Source organism: Erinaceus europaeus, chromosome 1 (assembly GCF_950295315.1).
Source record: "Erinaceus europaeus chromosome 1, mEriEur2.1, whole genome shotgun sequence".
Classification (NCBI taxonomy): Eukaryota; Metazoa; Chordata; class Mammalia; order Eulipotyphla; family Erinaceidae; genus Erinaceus; species Erinaceus europaeus.
This window is the reverse complement of record NC_080162.1, coordinates 78,880,015-78,898,211: the sequence shown is the minus strand read 5'-3', so window position 1 is coordinate 78,898,211 and position 18,197 is coordinate 78,880,015. Positions and strand designations below refer to the sequence as shown.

General features: G+C 40.6%; 1 protein-coding gene across 3 annotated transcripts in view; it reads right to left on the bottom strand.

Moving 5' to 3' along the window:
* Positions 1–18,197, bottom strand: part of PHF20 (PHD finger protein 20) — a 121,369-nt gene that overhangs the window by 30,655 nt on the left and 72,517 nt on the right. For all 3 annotated transcript variants that reach the window (XM_060189222.1, XM_060189231.1, XM_060189241.1), the window contains exons 7-9: positions 11,418–11,531; positions 10,032–10,220; positions 1,911–2,090 (exon numbers count right to left, since the gene is read on the bottom strand). In XM_060189222.1, the coding sequence (XP_060045205.1) occupies positions 1,911–2,090; positions 10,032–10,220; positions 11,418–11,531 (483 nt within the window). The remainder of the gene's footprint in view (positions 1–1,910; positions 2,091–10,031; positions 10,221–11,417; positions 11,532–18,197) is intronic.

The following is an 18,197-nucleotide window of genomic DNA, read 5'->3' as shown; positions in this document are numbered from 1 at the left end:
AAGTGTAAAGAAAGCAACCTTGCCACCACCATCCTCCAGAACGTAGATCTCTACACTGAGTCCTCACAAAAGTCAATTGGGAGTTTATTCCACAAGATGGCAGAGTTGACCCAAATGACAGAGCTGTACTTGGAACAACTAACTGCCTCTCTTATATTCTGAACTTGATTTGTTGCCTTCCCAAGTTCCTATTCCTCTTACCAAAAATCTTTCACACTTTTCTCAGATGTTGACTTCATCGCAGATTAGAAACCCCAAGACTGGGGCCAGGAAGACAACTCAGTCTCTCAGGATACCAACTTACATGCCTGAGCCCTCAGAGGTCACAGGTTCAACCTTAGGCCAGAATTGAGCATGTACTCTACTATATACATTTTCTCCTCCTCCACCACCACCACCCCCATATTTATATAGATAGATCTCAAGACAGACACCAGAACAGGACAACAGTCACTCACTAAGCAGTAACTAATGCAGTAGTATCCTGGTCTCTAGGGATCTTGCTAAATGTTTCTTCCTGCTTGCTTAATACATTTCTGAATCATTTTGTAGTTCACACTAAGCTCAAGTTTCAAAATCGATGTTATCTATACCACCTACCTCAAAATTAAAGGACTGCAAAAGCACCACCCTGTCTGGAGTAGGGACATCACTTGTACCATGCACTATTCTGAAAGCCTGGCCACCCCCACAGCCTACCCCAATCCTATTACTCAGCCTGTACTCACTGATTTAACAAGTATACTGAAGAAGTCAGAGATTCGTATTTGAGATTGTTAACTTCATTTGCTTTGTAAAACAGCATCCTATCAGATGACTTAAGTACCCAAAAAGAAAATGGAAGCCAGACACTGTGTCAGTCACTAGGAAGTATGCAACATAGGTAAGTCACTCCTTGTCAAGTATTAAGTTCTTGGCTATAAAACAGTGAGAAGAGGGAGTCAGGTAGCACAGCAGGTTAAGCACATATGGTGCAAAGTGCAAGGACCAGCGTAAGGGTCCCGATTCGAGCCCCCTGACTCCCCACCTGCGGAGGGGTTGCCTCACAGGCGGTGAAGCAAGTCTGCAGGTGTCTATCTTTCTCTCCCCCTCTGTCTTCCCATCCTCTCTCGATTTCTCTCTGTCCTATCCAACACAACGACATCAATAACAACAACAATAAAACAACAAGGGCAACAGAAGGGAATAAATAAATTAAATATTTTTTTAATCTTAAAAAAAAAAAAAAAACAGGGAGAAGTGAGACAGCAAAAGAACCCACACTTGGATAGTGAGGTGCTTTGCAATGTGTGTAATTCTGGTCTAGTCCTCACTGCGTTGAAGAGTTTCAATACTGCCTCTCTTTCTCTATCTAAAAAGTCAGCCTAGAGCAGTTAAGTCCCAGAGATGACAAGTAAAATGAAATAATATGAAATGAAATAAGATACAATATGGAAAGTAGTGAAAATTAGAAATAAATGTCTTTTGGGTAGGGACATAGCAAAATGGTTATGCAAAGAGACTCTCATGCCTGAGGCTCCAAGATCCCTGGTTCAATCCCCCACACTACCACACACTGAGCTGAGCAGAACTCTGGAATAAAAATTTTAAATATATGCATATATATAATTTTTATTATTATCTTTATTTATTTATTGGATATAGACACTAAAATAGAGAGGGACGGGGTGATAGAGGGGAGGGGATGGGATATAAAGGTCTGGTGGTGGGAACTGTGCGAAGTTGTACCCCTCTTATCCTATGGTTTTGTCAATGTTTCCTTTTAATAAATAAAATTTTTTTTAAAAATTAAAAGGTATTATTAATAAAGATGAAAAATCATTAGAAAAAAATCAACTTTTAAGTTTACAATGAAGAAGCAAAAAGTATATGTTAGAAATTAGAGGGTAAAATTAACTTTAATTATGAACCTGTCACTGTAGAAATCTCTTGTAACTCAGCAAAGGGAGAGGCTGGTTCTGTTTTCATAATGTTTTCTCCCACTGACTTGCAGTTCATCTCTAAGCCTGCAGCTTCCAATCCATCCCCAAGGGAGTGGCAAGTTAATGTCGATGTGACCTGGCCAGCTTCTGGAACAGATTTCAACTGACCTAAAAGAAAAAGAAAGAAAGTCTAAAGAGCACATACAAGCTGAGGAAGTAACACTTTAAGTATGAATTTTATACTTGAGGAACCAGAGGATCCAGGTTCAATCTCTGGCACCACCATGAAGCAGAGCTGAGTAGTGAGTGCCCTGGTGAGAGAGAGAGAGATGGGTGAAGTGAGGGAGGGAAAGGTAGAAAAGGAAGGAAGGAAATGAGGAAGGGAGAGAGGGAGGGAGGTTGGAAAGTGGGAATGAAGGAAATAAAGGGAGAGAAAGACCCCATCCAAAAATGGGGGGAGGACTTGGACAGAATATTCACCACAGAAGAGATCCAAAAGGCTGAGAAACACATGAAAAAATGCTCCAAGTCTCTGATTGTCAGAGAAATGCAAATCAAGACAACAATGAGATATCACTTCACTCCTGTGAGAATGTCATACATCAGAAAAGGTAACAGCAGCAAATGCTGGAGAGGGTGTGAGGTCAAAGGAACACTCCTGCACTGCTGGTGGGAATGTCAATTGGTCCAACCTCTGTGGAGAACAGTCTGGAGAACTCTCAGAAGGCTAGAAATGGACCTACCCCACGACCCTACAATTCCTCTCCTGTGGATAGATCCTAAGGAACCCAACACACTCATCCAAAAAGATCTGTGTACACCTATGTTCATAGCAGCACAATCTGTAATAGCCAAAACCTGGAAGCAACCCAGGTGTCCAACAACAGATGAGTGGCTGAGCAAGTGGTGGTCTATATACACAATGGGATACTACTCAGCTGTAAAAAATGGTGACTTCACCGTTTTCAGCCGATCTTGGATGGACCTTGAAAAAATCATGTTGAGGGAAAGAAAGAATGAAAGAGAAAGTGGAAGGAGGGAAAGAAGGAAGGAAGGAAAAGAACACACACACACACACGCACAAAACCAGTAAGAACCAAGTTAAACAATAGACTAAGAAAGCCAGGAACTTCTTAGAGATATAGTCATCACCTATAACATACTAGAATATATTCACAGGCTCCAGTACATATAGGCTGCACATAGCAAAGAGAAAAGACCTAGTAAGTGCCTAATATAAAAGGAGAATTTGCTAGAAATCTTTAAAAATAAAGCAGAGGAGATTCGACTTCCGGAGGCGGAGCTACGAGCAGCAGATCGCTTTCTCTCCTCTCCTCTCCTCTCCTGGATCAACTAGGAATACCAAAGGAGACCACCCGGACCGAAACAAGACAGGACTAGAATGACCACAGAAACCCAGTAAATCACCCGTGAGTACAAACACGCGTGGCTGGTGACAGAGAGGAGAGAGGGGCCTAAGGAGAGATTAAGTGACTGCTAACAGTTCCACAGTTTGTCAGTGGAGACACCACCTCCAGTCTGCTCCACCAACAAGGGGACAGCTGAAGGGAGGAAAGGACTCCCCAGAGACTCACCAAGTACAACTCTGAGTCTCCATTGCTACTACCCTCAGAATCTGGAGCAGCAAGAGGGAGGGACACCAGGGCACAGAGATCTAACCGGGAAACTCAGGAGAAGACCTATACCACGGTGGCATAGCTGAAGGGCTGTGAAAGTCTCTTTGCATAACCACTGGATTATCTCTGCCACACCCTGCTTTATCTCTTGGTCAGGAGTCATTGATTAAGCGAAGAAGCCTATTGATAGTTTAAAAGCCCTCAGGCTACCATAGCCTACAGGGGAAAAAAAAAAAGGCTTTTACACCACTGAACTCCAACTTAGGGATTGAAAAAACTGTTAACTTATATAAAATGGTTAAAACAACAAGAAAAAATAATGGAGACTCGAACCAGGACAAGAGTCCAGCTAAAAGTCCTCCAGAGGGCGAAGCACAAAACAACGAGTTCAACATCCAAACATTAGCTAAGGAAATAATAACAGGAGTGAGTAAAGAATTTGAAAAAATTGTAATCAGAACTGCAGGAACAACAAATGAGAATATGGAAGAAAATTCTAATAATCTCATGGTTATTAGAGAGCTGAAAGCTGAAATTGCTGAGCTAAGAAGGCAACTAGCTGAACAAGTTAAAACAGTATCAGAGCAGGGCAACAAAATAGATGAACTCCAGAAAGCAGTAGAGGGCAGAGAGAATAGAATCAATGAGGCTGAAGACAGAATTAGCAAGATTGAGGATGAATTAGAGACAACTAATAAAGAAGTAAGAGATCTCAAAAAGAGATTAAGAGATTCTGAAAACAACAACAGAGTCCTATGGGATGACTTCAAAAGAAACAATATACGCATTATTGGCTTACCAGAGGAAGAAAGAGAAGGGGAGGAAGAAAGCGTTCTCCAGGCCATAATAGCTGAAAATTTCTCTAGTCTAGACAACACCAAAGACATAAAGATTCAAGAAGCCCAGAGGGTCCCAAACAGAATTAACCCAGACCTAAAGACACCAAGACATGTCATACTTAGATTGGAAAGGAATAAGGATAAAGAAAGGATCCTCAAGGCTGCAAGAGAAAAACAAAGAGTCACCTACAAAGGAAAACCCATAAGATTAGCAGCAGACTTCTCCATACAAACACTACAGGCCAGAAGAGAATGGCAAGATATCTATCGAGTGCTCAATGAGAAAGGCTTTCAGCCAAGAATACTATATCCTGCTACAGTGTCATTCAGACTAGATGGAAGCATCAAAACCTTCTCAGACAAGCAACAGTTGAAGGAAGCAACCATCACCAAGCCTGCCTTGAAAGAAGTTCTGAAAGGTTTCCTATAAACAACCAGACTACCACAAATAGAACATATATCAAAACACTCTAAAACTCTACAAGAATGGCGTTAAAATATCTTCAATCTTTGATATCAACAAATGTGAATGGCCTGAATTCACCTATTAAAAGAGTAGGAAGATGGATCAGAAAACACAACCCAACAATATGTTGTCTACAGGAAACTCACCTAACGCAACAAGACAAACACAGACTTAAAGTGAAAGGATGGAAAACTATCATTCAAGCCAATGGCCCACAAAAAAGGGCAGGAACAGCTATTCTCATATCTGACATGATAGACTTTAAAATAGATAAGATTAAAAAAGATAGGAATGGACACTACTTAATGCTCAGAGGATCAGTCAATCAAGAGGACTTAACAATTATTAATATCTATGCACCCAATGAGAAGCCATCTAAATACATCAAACTTCTACTGAAAGAGCTACAGCAATATATTAACAGTAACACAATCATAGTAGGGGACTTCAACACCCCACTATCTCAACTTGACAGATCATCCAGGAAGAAAATCAGTAAAGACATAAGGGAGCTAAATGAAGAGATAGATAAACTAGAACTATTGGACATTTTCAGAGTCATTCATCCCAAGAAACTGGAATACACATTTTACTCAAATCCACATGGATCATTCTCAAGGATAGACCATATGTTAGGCCACAAAGACAGCATCAGCCTATTCAAGAGCACTGAAATCATCCCAAGCATCTTCTCAGACCACAGTGGAATTAAACTAACACTTAACAATCAACAAAAGATTAGTAACAGTACCAAAATGTGGAAGCTCAACAGTACACTTCTTAACAACTTCTTGGTCAAAGAGGAAATCAAGGAAGAAATCAAAATGTTTCGAGAGTTCAATGAAAATGAAGACACAAGCTATCAAAATATTTGGGACACAGCTAAAGCAGTCCTAAGAGGGGAGTTCATAGGTATACAAGCACACATTAGGAAACAAGAAAAGGCACAAATAAACAGCCTGATTGCACATCTTAAAGACCTAGAAGAAGAACAACAAAGGAACCCTAAAGCAACCAGAAGGACAGAAATTACTAAAGTTAGGGCAGAAATAAATAACATTGAGAATAGGAAAACCATACAAAAGATCAATGAAAGTAAATGTTGGTTCTTCGAAAGAGTAAACAAAATCGACAAACCTTTAGCCAGACTCACAAAACAAAAAAGGGAGAAGACCCAAATAAATCAGATAGTAAATGAAAGAGGAGATATCACAACAGACACTGCAGAAATTCAACATATCATGCGAGGCTTCTATGAACAACTATATGCCACCACGTTAGAGAACCTGGAAGAAATGAATGATTTCCTAGATACCTACCAACTTCCAAAACTAAGTAAAGAGGAAGTGGATAACATGAACAGGCCCATCACAGCTAATGAAATTGAAACAGTTATCAAAAATCTTCCCAAAAATAAAAGTCCTGGACCAGATGGTTTTACAAATGAATTCTACAAAACTTTCAAAGAAGAACTAATACCTCTACTTTTAAAAGTCTTCCAGAAGATTGAAGACACTGGAATACTCCCTGCCAGCTTCTATGAAGCCAACATCACCCTGATACCAAAAGCAGACAGGGACACAACCAAAAAAGAAAACTACAGACCAATATCTCTGATGAACATAGATGCGAAAATATTGAACAAAATTCTAGCCAACCGGATACAGCAGTATATCAAAAAAATTGTTCATCATGACCAAGTGGGGTTTATCCCAGGCATGCAAGGTTGGTTTAATATACGTAAATCAATCAATGTGATCCACCACATCAACAAAAGCAAGGCCAAAAACCACATGGTCATATCAATAGATGCAGAGAAAGCCTTTGACAAAATACAACATCCCTTTATGATCAAAACACTACAAAAAATAGGAATAGATGGAAAATTCCTGAAGATAGTGGAGTCTATATATAGCAAACCTACAGCCAACATCATACTCAATGGTGAAAAACTGGAAGCATTTCCCCTCATATCAGGTACTAGACAGGGCTGCCCACTATCACCATTACTATTCAACATAGTGTTGGAAGTTCTTGCCATAGCAATCAGGCAGGAGCAAGGAATTAAAGGCATACAGATTGGAAGAGAAGAAGTCAAACTCTCCTTATTTGCAGATGACATGATAGTATACATGGAAAAACCTAAGGAATCTAGCAAGAAGCTTTTGGAAATCATCAGGCAATACAGTAATGTGTCAGGCTATAAAATTAACATTCAAAAGTCAGTGGCATTCCTCTATGCAAACACTAAGTTAGAAGAAATTGAAATCCAGAAATCAGTTCCTTTTTCTATAGCAACAAAAACAATAAAATATCTAGGAATAAACCTAACCAAAGAAGTGAAAGACTTGTATACTGAAAATTATGAGTCACTCACTACTCAAAGAAATTGAAAAAGACACAAAGAAGTGGAAAGATATTCCATGCTCATGGGTTGGAAGAATTAACATCATCAAAATGAATATATTACCCAGAGCCATCTACAAATTTAATGCTATCCCCATCAAGATCCCAAGCATATTTTTTAGGAGAATAGAACAAATGCTACAAATGTTTATCTGGAACCAGAAAAGACCTAGAATTGCCAAAACAATCTTGAGAAAAAAGAACAGAACCGGAGTCATCACACTGCCAGATCTCAAACTATATTATAGTGCCATTGTCATCAAAACTGCTTGGTACTGGAACATGAACAGACACACTGACCAGTGGAATAGAATTGAGAGCCCAGAAATGAGGCTCCACACCTATGGACATCTAATCTTTGACAAAGGGGCCCAGACTATTATATGGGGAAAGCAGAGTCTCTTCAACAAATGGTGTTGGAAACAATGGGTTGAAACATGCAGAAGAATGAAGCTGAATCACTGTATTTCACCAAATACAAAAGTAAATTCCAAGTGGATCAAGGACTTGGATGTTAGACCAGAAACTATCAGATACTTAGAGGAAAATATTGGAAGAACTTTTTTCCGCATAAATTTTAAAGACATTTTCAATGAAACGAATCCAATTACAAGGAAGACTAAGGCAAGTATAAACCTATGGGACTACATCAAATTAAAAAGCTTCTTCACAGCAAATGAAACCACTACCCAAATCAAGAGACCCCTCACAGAATGGGAGAAGATATTTACATGCCATACATCAGATAAGAGTTTAATAACCAACATATATAAAGAGCTTACCAGACTCAACAACAAGACAACAAATAACCCCATCCAAAAATGGGGGGAGGAACTGGACAGAATATTCACCACAGAAGAGATCCAAAAGGCCGAGAAACACATGAAAAAATGTTCCAAGTCTCTGATTGTCAGAGAAATGCAAATCAAGACAACAATGAGATATCACTTCACTCCTGTGAGAATGTCACACATCAGAAAAGGTAACAGCAGCAAATGCTGGAGAGGGTGTGGGGTCAAAGGAACCCTCCTGCACTGCTGGTGGGAATGTCAATTGGTCCAACCTCTGTGGAGAACAGTCTGGAGAACTCTCAGAAGGCTAGAAATGGACCTACCCTATGACCCTGCAATTCCCCTCCTGGGGATATATCCTAAGGAACCCAACACATCCATCCAAAAAGATCTGTGTACACATATGTTCTTGGCAGCACAATTTGTAATAGCCAAAACCTGGAAACAACCCAGGTGTCCAACAACAGATGAGTGGCTGAGCAAGTTGTGGTATATATACACAATGGAATACTACTCAGCTGTAAAAAATGGTGACTTCACCGTTTTCAGCCGATCTTGGATGGACCTTGAAAAAATCATGTTGAGTGAAATAAGTCAGAAACAGAAAGATGAATATGGGATGATCTCACTCTCAGGCCGAAGTTGAAAAACAAGATTAGAAAAGAAAACACAAGTCGAACCTGAAATGGAATTGGAGTATTACACCAAAGTAAAAGACTCTGGGGTGGGTGGGTGGGTGGGGAGAATACAGGTCCATGAAAAATGATGAATTAAATAGTGGGGGTTGTATTGCTAAATGGGAATCTGGGGAATGTTATGCATGTAAAAAAAAAAAAAATAGAAGAAGTAGAAACGCAAAGCAGAAATTGACTGAGTTTGGAGTATGGCACCAAAGTAAGAAAGCAGAAGTACACTAGAGTTTGCAGTGAGTACCTCCCTAATACTTCCTCTCCACTTTTCCAAGCTTTGGGTCCATGATTGCTCAACAATTTGTTTGGCTTTGTATGTTAACTCTCTTTTCAGTCACCAGGTTCCAGGTGTCATCAGGATGCCGGCCAGACTTCCCTGGATTGAAGATCCCACCAATATGTCCTGGAGCTCAGCTTCCCCAGAGACCCATCCTACTAGGGAAAGAGAGAGGCAGACTGGGAGTATGGACCGACCAGTCAACGCCCATGTTCAGCGAGGAAGCAATTACAGAAGCCAGACCTTCTACCTTCTGCAACCCTCAACGACCCTGGGTCCATGCTCCCAGAGGGATAGAGAATGGGAAAGCTATCGGGGGAGGGTGTGGGATATGGAGATTGGGCGGTGGGAATTGTGTGGAGTTGTACCCCTCCTACCCTATGGTTTTGTTAATTAATCCTTTCTTTAATAAAAAAAAAAATTTAAAAAAAAAAAAAAAAAAAGAAGGACCCTTTCCTTGTAGTGTCAGCCCCCCACATACTTTTGGGACAGGAAGAGAACCCAGTTATCACAGAAGGTTGGACTTGTAGCTCCAGCCTCTGAAACTGGCACTGCAGCTTTCTATCGGTACAGAGGCCATTGCTGTGGTACCCCAGTGATAACCCCCGGATAAACCCCTTTGCTCTGGCCCTTGCAGCCTGGGTGAGACTGACTCTGCCTTTCTTTTCTTTTTTTTTTTTTTTAATCTTTTTTAAAAAATTTATTCCCTTTTGTTGCTCTTGTTTTATTATTGTTGTTGTTATTGATGTCGTCGGTGTTAGATAGGACAGAGAGCAATGGAGAGAGTAGGGGAAACAGAAAAAAAAAATAAAAATAAAGCAGAGGCATTAGAATGGAGTGGCTTCTGAAGGACAAAGAGGAGAAAAGTTCTTTTAAGCAAAATATATCCAACATTTAGGCTTATATGTTATGCAATCATTCAAAATAAGTGGACAGTAGTTATACAATGATTTGGACTGGTTTTCAATAGAGAGGAAGACAGTTCCATACAGTCTGTGACTCACCTTCTTCAAATTCCCTGGTACTGGCTGGTGTGTGTTGCAAAGGATCAACATTTATTTTATCAGCCAAACTGGTTACAGACAAGTCAGGATCTAGGACCTCTTGGGTCCCATTAGAGGATAGCCTAGAGGACCGTCTTCTTGATAAGTCTTTGTCACTGTTGGCTGAATACTTTTTTGACTTCTCTTGGCCTATGAACCATTAAGAGAGTTGTAGTTAAGTGGTCAGCAGAAGAAATAAGTTTACTACTAAAAATGTCTGAACCACAAGCTTTCATGTGAGACTTTCAGAGACTTCTGGAATATTAGATCAGTCAGCAAGAAAATGCTATTTCCTCCTTTCTAACTTTAAGTAACACTATACTTAACCTGTCAAGACAGAATTTTCTTTATTTTAAAAAATATTTATATAGTAAAGATAGAGGAGGAGAGATAAAACCAGAACATTACTCGAGCATGTTTGATGTTGGGGCTCATTCTCGAGACTTCAATGCTCTATTGACTGCACCACTTTTCAGGGTACAGAATGTTCTTATTAAGGATTTATGGACTGGATATATCACCACGGTCATATACAATTCTATTGGGACTTCCCAATGTGAAATAATATGTACTAACTTACACAGTAAATAAGGTTTATATAGAGAAAGTCTCTTCCCCCCCTTTCCACAGCACTGCTCAGCTCTAATGGTGGTACAAGGAACTGAACCTGGGACTTTGGAGCCTCAGGCATGAGAATCTCCTTGCAAAACCATTATGCTATTTACCCTCAGCCCTTCCCCACCCCCTTCTATTTTATTCAATAGGACAGAGAGATTGAGAGAGGAGAGGGGAGAGGAGATAGGGAGATAGATACCTGCAGACCTGCTTCACTGTTAGTGAAGAGTCCCTGCTGCAGGTGGGAAGCGGAGGCTCAAACCCAGGTCCCTGTGCAAGTCCATGCGCCTAGTACTGTGTGTGCTTAACTGAATGCACGACTGTGCCCCGCCCCCTTAAATACCAACACATGCTCAGCTCTGGTGCAGGGGACTGAACCTGGGACTTCAGAGCCTCTGGCATAAGTCTTTTCCATAACCATTAGCTATCTCCCCCAGCCAATATAAATCTTTTTTTGAGCCCAGAGAATAATTTTTTTAATCTTTTAAATTAATAAGCATTAATTTTTGTTTCTCTTAATAAAACCCATCCCTTCCTAGGCCACTGAATTTCCACTAAAAATCCAATTTGAAAGTAGTTTGCAGCTATGAAGATGACATACTGAACCTAGCACTATAACAATCTGTGCTTCAGCATATTTTCCTTCTAAATTTCTGACTCAACCATACTCCACTCACATTTGTTCCTATAATCAATGTCAAGTTCTACTACACATACGCAAAAGAGACTCACATGAATTTTTGTCAAGGCGAGGACGTTTTAATGGGACTTCACTTCCTTTTGATATTTTCCGTCTTCTCAATTCCAATGTAATAGGTTGTAAAGTTTGAGGATTTGAATCCACAGCTACAAAGTATATAAACCCACATACACAAAACAGAAAGACATGCAATTTGTTAGTGCCTAATCGTCATTATTATATGCAAATAAAATAGATGCAGACAACCTTGCAAAATAAACAGACTCTTAAAGGGCATTCTTAGTTAATAGGGGGAAGAAGTAAATAGAAAATTACTTCCTTATGGGAAGTGCTAGCACTTGAATCTATATTTTTTATTTTATTATTACTATTTTTTTGGCCTTGGCTATGACCTGCTATCTTCTGAAACGCTCATTTTAATTTTACTTTCTTGATTAAAATGTTTAAATCTTTATTATTTTTATTATGGTAAGAGACAAAAATAAAAGGGGAAGAGGAAAAAAAAATGACATCATTCCCTCCCCTCTCACATTCTATCAAATAAAAAGGGGGGGAGTCAGGCATTAGCGCAGCGGGATAAGAGCACGTTCCATGAAGTGCAAGAACCTGCATAAGGATCCCGGTTTGAGGCCCGGCTCTCCACCTGCAGGGGTGTCGCTTCACAGGCGGTGAAGCAGGTCTGCAGGTGTCTTATCTTTCTCTCTCCTTCTGTCTTCGCCTCCTCTTTCCATTTCTCTCTGTCCTATCTAACAACAACAATAATAATAACTACAACAAAAACAAAAAAGGGCAACAAAAGGGAAAATAAATTAAAAAGGGAGGGATGGGACAAGGAGCAGTGGATTTATGGTGAATACAACCAAGCCTCCAGCAATAAGCCTGGTGGCAATAAAAAACAAATAAGTGGGTCAGGAGGTGGTGCAGTGGAAAAAGCACTGGACATTCAATATCCCCATCCTCTCTCAATTTCTCTGTCCTATTAAATGGGGGGGGGGGGGAGGAACATAATGGCAAAGGACCTAGTGGGGCTTGTATTGTTATGTGGAAAACTGGGAAATGTTATGAATGTAGAAATTAAACTATTGTATTTACTGTCAACTGTAAAACATTGATCCCCCAATAAAGAAAATTTTTTTTCCTCCAGAGTTATTGCTGGGCTCAGTGCCTGCACCATGAATCCACTGATCCTGGAGGCCATTTCCCCCCTTTTTGTTGCCCTTGTTGTTGTAGCCTCGTTGTGGTTATTATTATTGCCATTGTTAATGTTGTTCATTGTTGGATAGGACAGAGAGAAATGGAGAGAGGAGGGGAAGACAGAGGGGGGAGAGAAAGATAAGACACCTGCAGACCTGCTTCACCGCCTATGAAGCGACTCCCCTGCAGGTGGGGAGCCGGGGGGGCTCGAACCGGGATCCTTAGTCGGTCCCTGCACTCTGCGCCACATGCGCTTAACCCACTGCGCCACCGCCCGACCCCCCCAATAAAGAAATTTAACTTAAAAAAAAAAAAGGCCTCCAGGACTTGTAGTGGTGTCTTGGTGGCCAGGAAGCAAGAAAAGAAAGAAGGAAGAAAGAGAAAGAGAAAGAAAGAGAGATTAAGAGGCTTGAATGTGAGGAAAAGACCAAAAAGACTTGATTATAGAATGAAAGAGGAAGAAGAAAGGAAAAAGAGCAGAAGAAAGCAAATAAAATGGGAGGTAAAACTAATTTAAGACCAGTAACTTTAGATCTGTCACATCAAACAGTCAAAAAAGCAACAGGACTGAGCTCTAAGGCAAACCTGATAATGCTGTCTCTTCCTGTGTTCAACATTCCAATGTACTGGCATTGTTTTGTTCAAGTGGTGGGAACACAGCGATCACACACATTCCAAACTAAACACAAATCTAAACAACCCTCTATAAATAACTAATCCTGTTCAACAATCTAGAGAATTAAGGCTACACACTGAACTAATGAAATTATTTCCTCCCCCAAAAAGTTAACATTTGAAATATAAGTTGCTTTTTTTTAAAAGCTAGCACTGCTCAGCTATGGCTTATGATGGTGTGGGGGACTGAACCTGGGACTGTGAGCCTCAGACATGACAGTCTCTCTGCATAACCATTATGCTATCTACTCCTGCCCAAGATTTGAAATATATGAGATTTTTGGCAAGCCTTTTTTACACTGATACTGTATAAACCAAAGCTATCTATACAGAAGTTGTGTTCAATTTGGAGTCAGTGAAAAAGCTGACTTGGATAGTGCGCTGCTTCGTCATGTGCAGGACCAGGTTCAAGCCCAGCCCCCCACTACACTAAAAATAGTTTAGTGCTGTGATCTCTTTCACTCCACCCACCCCCTATCCCAACCTTTAATGATAATTATATAAGCAATAAACAAAGTTATCCTTTTATTGCTGGATGAAATATGGTTTCTGAGCAGCCTGAAACGTAAAGTACAACTAAACCAGTATACACTTTGCAGGGAGTCCAAGAGCATGAACAGCTAAAGGAGAATCCATTTCAGAAGACTAAATCCCAGTGGACATGGGGGAGTCAGGCGTAGCAGCGGGTTAAGCACAGGTGATGCAAAGCACAAGGACCACGTAAGAATCCTGGTTCCTCACATGCAGGGGAGTCACTACACAGGCAGTGAAGCAGGTCTGCAGGTGTCTGTCTTTCTCTCCCCCTCTTTGTTTTCCCCTCCTCTCTTCATTTCTCTCTATCCTATCCAACAACAATGACATCAATAACTACAACGATAAAACAAGGGCAACAAAAGGAAAGAAATAAATATTAAAAAAAAAGAGTTGGGCTTGGGTACATAAAGTCCAAGAGCACAATCTCTAGCACCATATATGCCAGAATGATAGTTGTTTTTATCCTCTTTTGTCTCTCACTAATAAATTTTTTAAACAGTTAAAAAGAAAAACCGGTGGTCCGGGAGATGGCGCAGTGATAAAGCTTTGGACTCGGGAGTCGGGCGGTAGCGCAGCGGGTTAAGCGCACAAGGAGCAAAGCGCAAGGATCTGAGTAAGGATCCCGGTTCAAAGACCCGGCTCCCCACCTGCAGGGGAGTCGCTTCACAAGCGGTGAAGCAGGTCTGCAGGTGTCTCTCTTTCTCTCCCCCTCTCTGTCTTCCCCATCTCTCTCCATTTCTCTCTGTCCTATCCAACAACAATAACTACAATAACAAAACAAGGGCAGCAAAAGGGAATAATATAAAAAAAAAGCTTTGGACTCTTAAGCATGAGGTTCTGAGTTCGATCCCCAGCAGCACATGTGACAGAGTGATGTCTGGTTCTTTCTCTCTCCTCCTATCGTTCTCGTTAATAAATAAATAAATAAAATCTTAAAAAAAAAAAAACACGAAAAAATATCTGATTTCTATTCACAATTCCTGAATTTACTGCTCAGCTAGGGTCTTGAATATATGTGATTTCATAACTCCTGGGTCATCTTCATATATACAGATTTATTATTATTATTATTATCATTATTATTATTATTAGCCTCCAGGGTTATTGCTGCCTGTACTTTGAATCTACTACTCCTGGAAGCCATTTTCCCCATTTTATTGTCCTTATTGTTATTGTTGCCATTGCAGTTGTTGTTGGATATGACAGAGAAATGGAGACAGGAAGGAAAGACAGAGAGGAGGAGAGAAAGATAGACACCTGTTTCACCGCCTTTGAAGTGACCTCCCCCCCTGTAGGTGAGGAGCTGGGGGCTTGAACCAGTATCCTTGCGCTGGTCCTTGTGCTTTGTACCACATGCGCTTAACACTCTGCTCTACTGCCTGGCCTCCGAGATACTATATTATTAAAGGTTCCTTTGGTGTTGTGCCACTCTCATGTGATACAAGTCATGTGTTCTATTCAGTGAGCAGTACAATCTTATTCATTTATTAATTGAGTGAGTGAGTATAGAACATGGCTCCATAATTTGATGCACCAGGGATCAAACATAAGGCCTTACACATTCAAGGAACCTGCTCTACCCTTCTCCATAGTCCAATTCACAATTTCTTTGTTTTTTGTTTTGTTTTCCCGAAGGCGTTGCTCAGCTCTAGGTGATGCTGAGAACTGAAGATGGAACCTCCAAGCCTCAAGCATGAAGTCTGTTGTGGAGCCTAGGTAGTGGTGTACCCGGTTGAGAGTACACATTACCACATCCAAAACCTGGGTTCATATCCCCATAACCCAACTAGAGAAGTTTCATAAGTAGTGAAGCAGGACTGGAGGTGCCTCTCCACCCCCCAATTTCTTTCTTTATTTTTTTTTTATTAAAGAAAGGATTAATTAACAAAACCATAGGGTAGGAGGGGTACAACTCCACAGAATTCCCCCCACCCAATCTCCATAACCCACCCCCTCCCCTGATAGCTTTCCCATTCTCTATCTCTCTGGGAGCATGGACCCAGGGTCATTGAGGGTTGCAGAAGGTAGAAGGTCTGGCTTCTGTAATTGCTTCCTCGCTGAACATGGGCGTTGACTGGTCGGTCCATACTCCCAGTCTGCCTTTCTCTTTCCCTAGTAGGATGGGTCTCTGGGGAAGCTGAGCTCCAGGACACATTGTCCACCCCCCAATTTCTATTTCCTATCAAATAATGTAGAAATGAATTTTTAAAAAGGAAAAAATGGCCAGTGGAAGCCCAGTGAGAATCCTTGGTGACCAAAAAAAAAAAAAAAGATCCCACATGTAGTTTAAAATTAACACCATACAGTATAGGAGATGGTGCAATGGATAAAGCACTAAGCTCTCAAGCATGAGGTTCAATCCCTGGAATTGTATATACTACATTCATGCTCTCTCTTTAACAAATAAAATCTTTAAGATAAACAAATAAAATAAAATAGCACTATCCTCAATGCACAGAAGTCAATTCATTACATATGGAAGCTCTAAACATTAACTGAAGTTTAACTCTCCTAGAGCCCTGATGAGAAAGTCAGTAAATTTAGAACAATGAATGTTATGCATGTACAAACTATTGTATTTATTGTCGAATGTAAAACAGTAATCCCCAATAAAAATGTTCCCAATAGAAATATGACTAGAACCACAATGCAAGCAAATTTTTTTTTGTTTTTTTTCCTAACCAGAGCACTACTTACTAAGCTCTGGTTTATTTATGATGGTTCGGGGAACTGAATCGAACCTGGGACTTCAGAGTCTCAGACATGAGAGTTTCTTTGCATAAGCATTATGCTATCTACCCCTGTCCCTGTCCCGCACATGTTTTTATATCTTTTTCTTAGCTGTCTTTTTTTTTTAACCTTATAAAGCCTCAGAATAAATTATTTTCCTTCAGCTGAGATTTTTAGACAAGGACAACTAATCATCAGACTCTGTATTTTGTTTGTTTTTTGCCTCCAGTTGCTGGCGCTCAGTGCCTGCACTATGAATCCACTGCTCCTGGAAGCCATTTTTTCCCCTATTATTTTAATTGGTAGAACAGAGAAAAACTGAGAGGGGGAGGAGAGATAAAAAGGGAGAAAGATAGACATCTGCAGACCTGCTTCACGGCTGGTGAAGCATCCTTCCCCCACTACATGTAGGGAGTGGGGGGCTTAAACCCAGAACACTGTATGGGTCCTTTGCACTTAGTACTATGTGTGCTTAATAGGGTGCACTCCTTTAGTTTAGTCACTTTTTTTTTTTTTTTTTTTTTGCCTCCAGAGTTATTGCTAGGACTAGGTGCCAGCACTGCGCATCCACTGCTCCTATAGGCTATTTTTCCCCCCATTTTTTTTTTGGCCTTGTTGCTCTTGTTATTAGTTATTGTTGTTATTAATGCTGTTGTTGTTGGACAGAGAGAAACGGAGAGAGGAAGGGAAGACAGAGAGGAGGAGAGAAAGATAAGACACCTGCAGACCTGCTTCACCTGAAGCGACTCCCCTGCAGGTGGGGAGCCGGGGGCTTGAACCGGGATCCTTCTGCCAGTCCTTGCGCTTTGCGCCACCTGTGCTTAACCCACTTCGTTACTGCCCAACTCCCTAGTTTAGTCACTTTTAAAGAAGCTTATTAAAAAATTTAATTTAGGGATATATTTTATTTTAACCCAACACAGTCACAAAATCATTTCCTATGTTGCAAAGAATAAGGAGGGGTCTTCAGATGCTCCCAGCCCAGTACCTGGATTTACCTTTTCCTTGAGCTTGTGGGACTCTGTCAGCCCTTGAGCTTATATATTGAATAAAATATCTTGTTAGTCTTGCTCATGCTGTTCTAGAGTGAGCAAGAGAGTGACCACAGACCTAATCAGGTTTCCCCACTTCGTTTTCACCTCATATTGGCTGCTTTTTTAGACACTCCATTGTGGTCCTTGGTTCCGCCATTTTTTCAGCATCCTTGGCCAGAGAAACTTGATGCTAATACATACAGTTTAATGTGATTTTTCTCAATTCAAGCTCTTCTTAGGTGGCTAACTTACAACCTACTGTTGTCAGCAGTTCCTCTGCTGACACTTCTTTCTTGGACTGTAGACTTAATTTTATTTGTTTGTTTTATTGAGAGGAAAGGACACCAAAGCACTGCTTAGTTCTAACTTGTGGTGGTGCCAGGGACTGACCCTGGAAGCACTGAACCTCAGGCTTAATAATCTGATGTTCTACAGTTATACTGTACCTCCTGCCACCAGTCTTTAATCTTTCTAAGAGACACCATGTTGGCGTATTGCATCAAATGTAAAAGACTCTGGGGTTGGGGGCGGGGAGGAATACAGGTCCAAAAAGGATGACAAAGGACCTAATGGGGGTTGTATTGTTATATGGAAAACAGGCAAATGTTATGCATGTAGAAACTATTGTATTTACTCTTGAATGTA